The following is a 9,475-nucleotide window of genomic DNA, read 5'->3' as shown; positions in this document are numbered from 1 at the left end:
GTCAAACTAGCTATTATATAACAGCAGAATCTTTGTTGTCCACTTAAGCCATTGTCGTTCTTTTGAATGATCATTATTTTAGCCTTTTATAACCAGAAAATTATATTATCATCGTTCCTACTACTACGTAAACAGATACTGTATACGTATACCTGGTTCCACGACTAAATAAAAAGCTGAGTAGGTCAAACCAAATATACTAATCATCCATACGCATAGTTGTGCTCTTACTTTGACGTCGACCCATTCGACCAAACGATAAGTCGATAACCAAAGATTAGACCCCATCCAACAAGAGCCATGCCAAAATAAAGCTACCTGATCGATGCAACTTTTCAGTCTTTTGTAAACTTACTTCAAAGAAAGAATCCCCTCCCCCCTGCCTGGCATAAAGCTCTTGCCACTTTTTGGGCAGACACCAGAAAGCAACAGCACTACTACACTCGAGCCCTAGCTAGAGTTAGAGTAGCTAGCTCAGCTTAGCTGCCCACTAATCTGTGGTACAGTACTATGCTTAAGACTTGATTATTCCTGCAGCGTTAGCAAACTGCACTGCACAACTAGAGATGCCCTCGCACTGCACCGTCAGGTCAGGTGCCCTTTGCACCCGTCGCATCACGTCGCGTGCGCGTCTCCATCGGTCCCTCTCCCCCAGCTCCAGCGAAGCGATATGGCCCAGATGCCCCAAAAGCACTCTGCGTCGATCAAATACACACAGCCATGGTTGTGAGGTTGCTGTGTGGCATCGGGTTATGCATGGCCGAAAGATTAGAGAACAAATGGCCATTTTGGCGCCGGGGGTCATTAGTGGTCTCCCGAGGACTTCCCGTGCTCGTGCTCGTGCGCGGGCGGCTCATGGGAATCTCGGGCGCGAGATTGTCTTCACGTGCCGGATCGCGTTCGGTCCACGCCCGCCCATCGTGCGCCGCATGGGCAGCGGATCCGTATCGCTCGGTGATTGTTCCCAGAATATTTGAAAGATCAATGCAGATATATATAAGTACATGTGTATAGAGCACGCCAGTATTTTCATACTCTCTTCATTTTTCTTTCTAAATTTTTATATTGATCTTTTTCCTCGGTTTACTCCCTATGCCCTAAATTAATTATCGCCGTTGATTTTCGGTACCGAAAGTTTAATTCGATTTATAAAAAATATGTACGACATTTATACATTCAAATACATTTATTAAAAATAATATTTAAATATTTATCTAATAATATTAATTATATACCATAAATATTAATATATATTTACTCAAAGTTTTTCTCAGAAAACGAAAACAACATATATCTAGTTAGGGAGGGAGTATATCCATTTTGATTCTCTCTTAATGAATCGGGCTGTCTATTATTAGCCCCACGATCAGGATGGGTCAACGTGGTTGGTACTCCTACATCTGAACCGTGTACCTGCGTCCACGCGTACTACTACTTTGATACGATTTGATGTGCACGAACCACGAGCTCGCCAATGGTTTTGCTCGCTCAGAGAATCAGAGTACTGTACGATCCAGTTGCTCGCTGTAAAGGACCAACCCGACCTGGTTTTTTGTGCTCAGAGGCTCAGAGCTACTGAACGGTGCGGTACAATGGCTGCTTCTTGTTCTTGAGTTCTTGGCTTCTTTTTTCCCTGCCTGCACGTCCACATGTGACCGGCAGACTGCCTATCTTCGCACTAGTCACGGGAGAACAATTTTGATGCCATCAGACCGGGACACCGGACACCACGGTTTCCATGCATGCACGTACGCAATTAATGGCTAACTTGAACCGAGTTTTTGGTACAACTACTAGCTAGCACAGTGGATGTACAACGATTGTAGAACTAACAGTCCATGGATTGTGATGCACCAGCCATACAGGTACTCCCATATGTTGGGCCGTGTTTAGTTGGAGGCCGGATTCGGCGCTACTGTACCTACACTGTAGCATTTTGTTTTTATTTGGTAATAATTGTCCTATCGTTGACTAATTAGGCTCAAAACGTTCGTCTCGCAAAGTACAACCAAACTGTGTAATTAGTTTTTGATTTCGTTAATATTTAGTACTTCATGCATGTACCACAAGTTTAATGTGATAGGGAATCTTCTTTTTGCATAGTACCAAATTCAGAAAATCTGGGAAACTAAACATGGCCTTGGGTACACGGTTGGCAGTTGCAGACTTGCAGGGGTGCCTATCGGCCGGAGATCTGAGAATAAATGTTGGCCGAAAAGTTCGGGACTTGGGCCGAATAATGATGGCACGAGGCATGCTGCATCTGCATGCATATGCTTTGAAATCGATTTGGTCAGCGCTGATAAGCGGCCTGATCGTTTGCGCGTGTTTGAGTTATAAGGCGTGACTGAAAGTACTGTTGGCTGATTTGATGTGAGAGAAAAATAATATTTATTAGCTGAAAACAAGTCCAAACGAACAGGACGAAACAACCATGACAACTCCGAAATCGATTTGGTCAGCGCTGATAAGAACAACCATGACAACATTGACACCCGTTTTTAATTTTGTTTAGAACTGTTCGCCGGGAATTCATGCATGAGTGATCATAATTCGTTGAACTACTCCATCTTGCTTTGAAACCAATCTGGTGTATCTCTTGTGTAACCTTCTTCTAGAATGAATCTTATATTTTGAGTATATTAGAGACACCGCTAGGTCAAACCATGCACGAATGCGTGACCAACCCAAATACTACTTCTTCCATTCAAGAATAAAAAACAAAGCCATCTTTTTTGTTCTGGATTGCTCACACTTTGACTATTACTTTATCACACATATATCACTTATATAACCATGACTAAAGTATGAAAATTATTTCAAAATACTAATGCACTTGTGTGATATTTGTACACTACACTACATGAACATGTTTACAATTTAGCATCATTCGTCAATCGGCTTGTTCGCTGGTTGGTTTCTGGGCTGATTGGTGCTGGCTTGTTGTGAGAGGAAAACACTGTTGACTGGCTGGTTTAGGCTGGCTGAAACCAACAAGCGAACAGGCTGAATATATGAAGTTTGACTTATCCAACCAAACAAATTAAAGCGTTTAGAGTATAAACACTTTAATCTTGTGCTAAAAAGTCACTGGATGAACCTATAAATGTACGAGACATTACTCAAAATGCAGGAGCCTATATCTGTAGTGTTGTAATCTTGCTCTTAGTCAGTAAAATAGAAGAAGATACGCAAGAGTTAAGATGTTGCATGATCATTTTTTGGATTCGAGAATCGTTGAGACCAATCAGGCCTTATTCAGTTGTTCTCAAAATCAAGGGGATTGGAGTGGGTTGAGGAGGATTTTGACTTGTTGAGGATTTAATCCCCATCAATCCCCTTGATTTTGGGATCAAACGAACAGGCCCTCATGAGATTGTGAACTCAACATGAAAAGTTATTTTGGAGATTGAAAGGAGTTTAGTGATGTGAGTTTCCATTTTTTTTCTTTCATTGTTATGACATTTGCTTGAGAAAAAAAGAACTAGAAGTTAAAACTGGATCTCAAAAATGCTGCGACACCGAAGGAGCGGAGGAGTGAATGACATTGCTATGCATGGAATCATTCATGGATCCGGCGGGTGTGAATTCACGTTATTATCAATGCATTTTGGTATGTTAGTAGGTGCTCACTTATTGACTAGAGAAACGATGGTTTACACTATTGATGAGGTAGTGAGGTTACAAGCTATAGTATTTTGGAAGTCATCAAGGATTTAGTGATACCCATTTATGCCATTACTACAATACGAAAAATAGAGAATCATATAAAATATTTCGTCTAACCGCACAAGTTTGCAGAGCCATTTGTAAGATATCAGTAAAAGTAGTAGAGAAGAGAAACACAACCGCTGATAAGGCCACAAATTAACTACTGTAAGCAAAATTATAGAAGTCATTATTTCAACACGTGTCTATGGTCAGAGTCATAGTGCAACACATCACAAAATTACGAAAAACTAATGACCTCGATTAGAGGCTTTCGTTGCATTGATGAGTTATGACCGGAACAAGTAGGCTTGCCACCAACCGGTGACCAAACCATTTCCCTTCCCGCGTAAAACCAGAAAACCAGCACCAGCACCAGCACCAGCACCCAAAGCCCTACCATTTCCTCCTTTTTTTCGCCCTAATCTCTCTTGGGCTCGTACTAGTCAAAACCCCCTCCGCCTCCGCCGCTTCGTCCTCCACTTATTTTACTCTGCTGCCCCCCTGCCTGTCTCTCTCTCACAGCACAGAGGTCAAACCAAAAGGCGCACCCCGCCGCAACCCAGCCCAACCCACCGCCGCCACCGCTCTGCAATGGCGGCTCCGCTTCCCCTTCAAAACCGGCATTCCCCTCTCCTCCTCCTCCTCCTCCACATCCCCATCTCCCCCGCAATCTTCCTCTAGTAGTGCTGTGCTGCGCTCATTCTTCCAACAATCGAAGCTTCGAGTTCGTTACACTTTACACGAATCTGCGGCCGCGAGTAGTGCCGGAGAGCGAGCAATGGAGGGGGTGTGGAGGAAGGCCAAGCGGGCGCTGGGCGCCAGCCTCTGCGTGCACCTCCCCGCCGTCGCAGGCGACCGCGAGGACGGCGGCGCCAGGGAACGCCGCGCCTCGGATGCGCTCTCCCTCGATTCTACAGCGGCGGCGCACGCATCGGCGCCCAACACGCCGGCCGCGACGGCCGCGCCGGAGACCGCCGCGCTGCTGCGGAGGTCCAAGTCCGGAGGCAAGTCCTCCAAGGTGAGGCCCCCATTTCCACCCTTTCCCGCGCTAGTCTATTCCGTCATTTCCGAGTTAAGATTTGCGCTTGGTTCGCTGGCAACTTGGCGCTCGAGGGGGCCGCCGGGGGATCCTAGTTCCTAGGTGTGGAATGTCGGAGGGGTGGAGGCCGGCTTGCCGACCGCCTGTGTTTTTTTGGTTGGAGCCGGCTTCGCCTCATCGTCTGTGAACGATTTGTCTCCAGATGCGGTGTTCTCCTGGTCGGCAAATTTTGGATGATTTGATGGGCGGCTTGGTTTGGATGCTCGTGCTCGGCGCCCAGCATTCTTGTATGCATCTGATTTTTTTAATGCCGTGTGCTTGTCTTAAGCTGCGCCTGCTAGTCGGGATTATTTGTCATTTGTCACTTTGTCTTTGAGTCGAAATTATCTCGTACTGTTTCTGCGGATTTGCTTGCAGGACATCTAATCTGTTCATATAAATAACCCGGTTTAACTTTTGCCAAATTTTTTCACGAGAACACATCCAAAATAGATGCGCCTTTACAAGATGATGTCACTTTCTATTGTGAATATTCCGATCCATGCTATTTTCTCATATGACCTTGTGCTCTCTTCCGATGCACAAAATCTCCTTTCTTCTCAGATCTCAGTTTCAGAGATTTTTTTTTGGGATTTCGCAGTCAGTTTGCTAGTTTTGCCTAGATGTCCTTGCGAGTCGCTTTGAGACGGGTCAATGCCTCTTGCTTCGTTGTCCCGTGTGATATGCATAGCTTAACGTAAGCTTCTTTTTTCTACTGCCTCAACTTGCTCCTCCCCGAAAGGGAAAGTTGGCTCCTTTGCTGACCACCAACCTGCCAACTTCCCATTGTGTTCACGTGTATCATCTTCGCCTCTTTACTAATCTCTTATAATTTTTTATACTTTTAATTTCTAGCTTGGGTTGCTGTCCATTAACTGGAATACCAATTACTAATATTTTGCATTCATCTGTTTTTTTTAAAGTACATACGTGTATAGAGTTGTCATGGCAAGTGCGTGAGTTCTTTAATGGAAATCTGAGTTTTTCCTGATACGATCGTCGTGTGGTTGAGTCGAGGCATGGGTGCCCTCATTTATAATGTCACACTTTTTTGTTTATAATGGGGTGACCCTATTTGACCAGCAACCTCACAAGTAGTGTTTTTTTCCATAGGGTTGACATTTATGCACTCGACAGTTCAAAATTTGCTTGTCCTGGTCAAAGGCAAAGGCTACAAATTACAATGCTAGTGCTAGAAAATAAACACTAAATTATTTCCTTATGTTGAGGCCTGCATAATCGTCTTTGAAATGACTAGTATGTTTCATGTTTCCAAAGTAGACATTTTAGCCAACCAACATGAGATACATGGTTGGGTCAAATTTAGGATGCAAGTTTGACAGTTTTTTGTCTGTTTGTCTGGTCATGCTTTGATTTTTTCTGCAAAGCGCCGCAAATTGTGACCAATATCAATATTTTGATGCATGCATGTTTGTGTGTTTTCTTATACACCTATGGGTTGGAAATTTGTACCATGTGTCAGTATCGAAAGTCAATAGAATGTGCTGGGTTTAGTTGTTCTGTGATGGTGGTTTGTTTGATCTTTTGCTTACCCAGACTCCTTTAATAAATGCTATTCTTGTGGGTTTTCTTATACAGGCCGGTGGTAGGAACTACTATTCAATACAAATATTTTATTATGGCTTGGATCTATAAAATTAAGTATCTGTACTGTTACTTGTGATCTCTTTGTCTGTTCCATCCTGCTTTCTAAGGATAAGGTAAATAGAGAAACTAACACTTTTATTGTTTTGTCAACAGAGAATGTGTGCAATATGTTTTGATTCCATGAAGCCAGGTCATGGACAAGCCCTATTCACTGCTGAATGTTCTCATATGTTTCACTTCCACTGCATCTCCTCTAGTGTGAAACATGGAAACCATGTATGCCCAGTTTGCCGGGCAAAATGGAAAGAGATCCCCTTCAATCGCTCGTTATCTTCTATAGTTCCTCGTGGAAGAGGTGGGCTGAATGTAAACCAAGCTCGATTACCCCAGCAAGATGCCTACATGGCTCTTCTCCGCCAGGTTCCAAACCGTCAGCGAGAAGGTCCAGTCTTGGTTACTTCTGAGCCAGCAGACTTCAATGATGATGAACCTTTGCAGAAGATGGAGGCTGCTAATATTGGATCTAGTAGAACTGTGGAAATTAAGACATATTCAGAGTTTTCAGCCATTCAACAGTCATCTCAAGATGACTTTGCTGTTCTGATCCATCTGAAAGCCCCATATGCTAACCCAGAGCAGGTCACAGGCAGATCGGTCAATGCAGCCTCAGTTGGTTATCCTACATCCCGTGCCCCTGTTGATCTTGTTACCGTGCTTGATGTTAGTGGAAGTATGGCAGGCACTAAACTGGCACTCTTGAAGCGAGCCATGGGTTTTGTTATACAGCATCTTGGTCCATCTGATCGCCTTTCAGTCATTGCTTTCTCGTCTACTGCCAGAAGGTTGTTTCATCTCCGACGGATGTCACACTCTGGCCGGCAGCAGGCCCTGCAGGCTGTCAACTCACTTGGTGCTAATGGTGGCACAAACATTGCTGATGCGCTGAAGAAAGCTGCTAAGGTTATTGAGGACCGAAGCCATCAAAATCCAGTATGCAGCATCATTCTCTTGTCAGATGGCCAAGATACATACAATATTCCATCAAATATTAGGGGTGCCCGGCCAGATTATAGTTCACTAGTTCCATCCTCCATTCTAAATCACACATTTCGCTTAGTGCCAGTGCATGGGTTTGGTTTTGGAATAGATCATGATTCAGATGCTTTGCATTCGATTGCTGAGGCCTCTGGTGGTACATTCTCCTTTATTGAGGATGAAGGTGTGATTCAGGATGCATTTGCTCAGTGTATAGGTGGGCTTCTCAGCGTTGTTGTTCAAAATATGCAAGTAAATGTGGAGTGTGTGCATTCTGGTGTCAAGCTTCGCTGCATCAAATCTGGTAGTTACCTGAGTAAGGTGGCTGCACATGGCCGAAATGGTTCAATTGATGTTGGTCATCTCTATGCCGATGAGGAAAGGGACTTTCTACTGTCGGTGAGCTTACCACATTGTCGTGAACAGACCACACTTCTGAAAGTTGCCTGTGCCTACAGAGATTCATTGACCAATGAAGACATCAAAATTCAAGGTGATGAGGTAACAGTCTTGAGGCCTAAATCACCCATATCTGAGCCAGTTTGCATGGAGGTTGACCGTGAGAGGAACCGTGTCCGTGCCGCTGATGCTATCGAGGCTGCAAGGGCTGCTGCTGAGAGAGGTGCTCTTTCTGATGCTGTGTCAATTCTTGAGGATTGCCGAAGGATACTTTCAGAATCGTTTTCAAGCCGGAGCGGGGACCGCCTGTGCATGGCCCTTGATGCAGAGCTGAGGGAAATGCAAGAGAGGATGGCTAACCGGCAGCGCTATGAGGCTTCAGGGCGGGCATATCTGCTGTCTGGCCTTAGCTCACATTCTTGGCAGAGAGCCACTGCACGAGGCGACTCCACTGACAGTGATACACTTGTTTACTCCTACCAAACACCATCCATGGTTCACATGCTACAGCGCTCACAGAATCACTGCCCTTCTCCTCAGGGCCCATCACATGTCCAACAACCTAGGATCTTGGTGAAACCCCATCCAAGGTAGAAGGTAACTCAGCACCTCAGCATTATCTTCCGAAGCAAGGGCACAGATGTTGGTGAAGAAATTCAATTCGTATGGCTGCTTAGTAGGTCGTTGTGTAGTTCTCTAGCACCTTTATTTTGCTTCTCTTGTTTGAGTCATGGTGGTGGTATACCAGAGGCGGTGAGGCGGGTTTTGGAGGTAAATATAATCTGGAGGGGGTATACTGGGGAAGGCAAGGTGGGGCTTTGGTGGTAAATACATTGTGGGGGGTATACTCCTGTGGTGTTAAGAAATAAGTAGACTACTAGTAGAGGGGCTGGAGAAAATGTGTAATAGCTTCAACGGATCGGAGCGGTAGTTTAGTGGAGGCCAGTTCATTGTCAATGTCTGTTTTTCCATTTGGTCTTTGGTGATGTAGATAAGAGGGATTGATCTCGGGGCGGTATATCATGGAATCTCTGGAATTTTTGATGTTTTGGGCGGTGTCAATGCTATTCCATGGATTCAAACTTTCAGTTTTATTATTAGCTGGTGTCCACCAGCAGCACATGCCCGTGAGGTGTGTTTCAACTTGCAACTATTGTTCACTTATTTTTCGTGCTTGTTGCATTGGTTGAAGGTTTGGCTCGAATTTGGTTAGGTTCTGACGTTGGTATGATTCTGCACGTCGACTGAATCAAATAACTTTTTGGTTGCGATTACATGTATTCATATCCCTCCAATTGATTGAGCAGTTCCGTATATAATCAAACCATTGGCTCAACGTTGATAAAGAGCAGTAGTAGACAAGCTTAATGATTGATAAGGTTAACATGAATGAAATAAAATCTCATAAATTGAGAAACTACTAATATAAAGTAGCATCAATTGTAAACTGCATCTATGCATCATCTACCACTGCTAAACCTGGAGTCTAGAGACCACACACAATGTTTCCTCCCTGTATAATGTAAACAAAGAAGATAATCAGTGCTAATGGCTTCTACTCCGACGAGTCCTGCGGCGTCCTGAGCTGCTTCCTCGCCTGCTGCCGCCCCCTGGCCGGGTCGTCAGGCAAGGTAGGGGTATCAT

The 9,475-nt window shown here is 44.5% G+C and overlaps 1 protein-coding gene across 1 annotated transcript; it reads left to right on the top strand.

Annotated features, from left to right (window-relative positions):
* The first annotated feature begins 4,120 nt into the window (after window positions 1-4,120).
* On the top strand, window positions 4,121-8,973 carry LOC136474258 (E3 ubiquitin-protein ligase WAV3-like). Its single transcript, XM_066471845.1, has 2 exons — window positions 4,121-4,729; window positions 6,551-8,973. Exons 1-2 carry the CDS (start codon window positions 4,490-4,492, stop codon window positions 8,423-8,425), a joined length of 2,115 nt encoding a protein of 704 aa, XP_066327942.1. The 5' UTR covers window positions 4,121-4,489; the 3' UTR covers window positions 8,426-8,973.
* The last annotated feature ends 502 nt before the right edge of the window (window positions 8,974-9,475 follow it).

The sequence above is a fragment of the Miscanthus floridulus genome, chromosome 8, assembly GCF_019320115.1.
Source record: "Miscanthus floridulus cultivar M001 chromosome 8, ASM1932011v1, whole genome shotgun sequence".
NCBI lineage: Eukaryota > Viridiplantae > Streptophyta > Magnoliopsida > Poales > Poaceae > Miscanthus > Miscanthus floridulus.
This window is presented reverse-complemented; position numbering and strand designations above follow the sequence as displayed.

Bases quoted from the DNA above. Each gene is read 5' to 3' on its own strand.
- LOC136474258 (XM_066471845.1), top strand. From the start codon at position 4,490: ATGGAGGGGGTGTGGAGGAAGGCCAAGCGGGCGCTGGGCGCCAGCCTC. The intron at 4,730-6,550 runs GTGAGGCCCCCA...TTTTGTCAACAG, and splicing joins CCGGAGGCAAGTCCTCCAAG to AGAATGTGTGCAATATGTTT.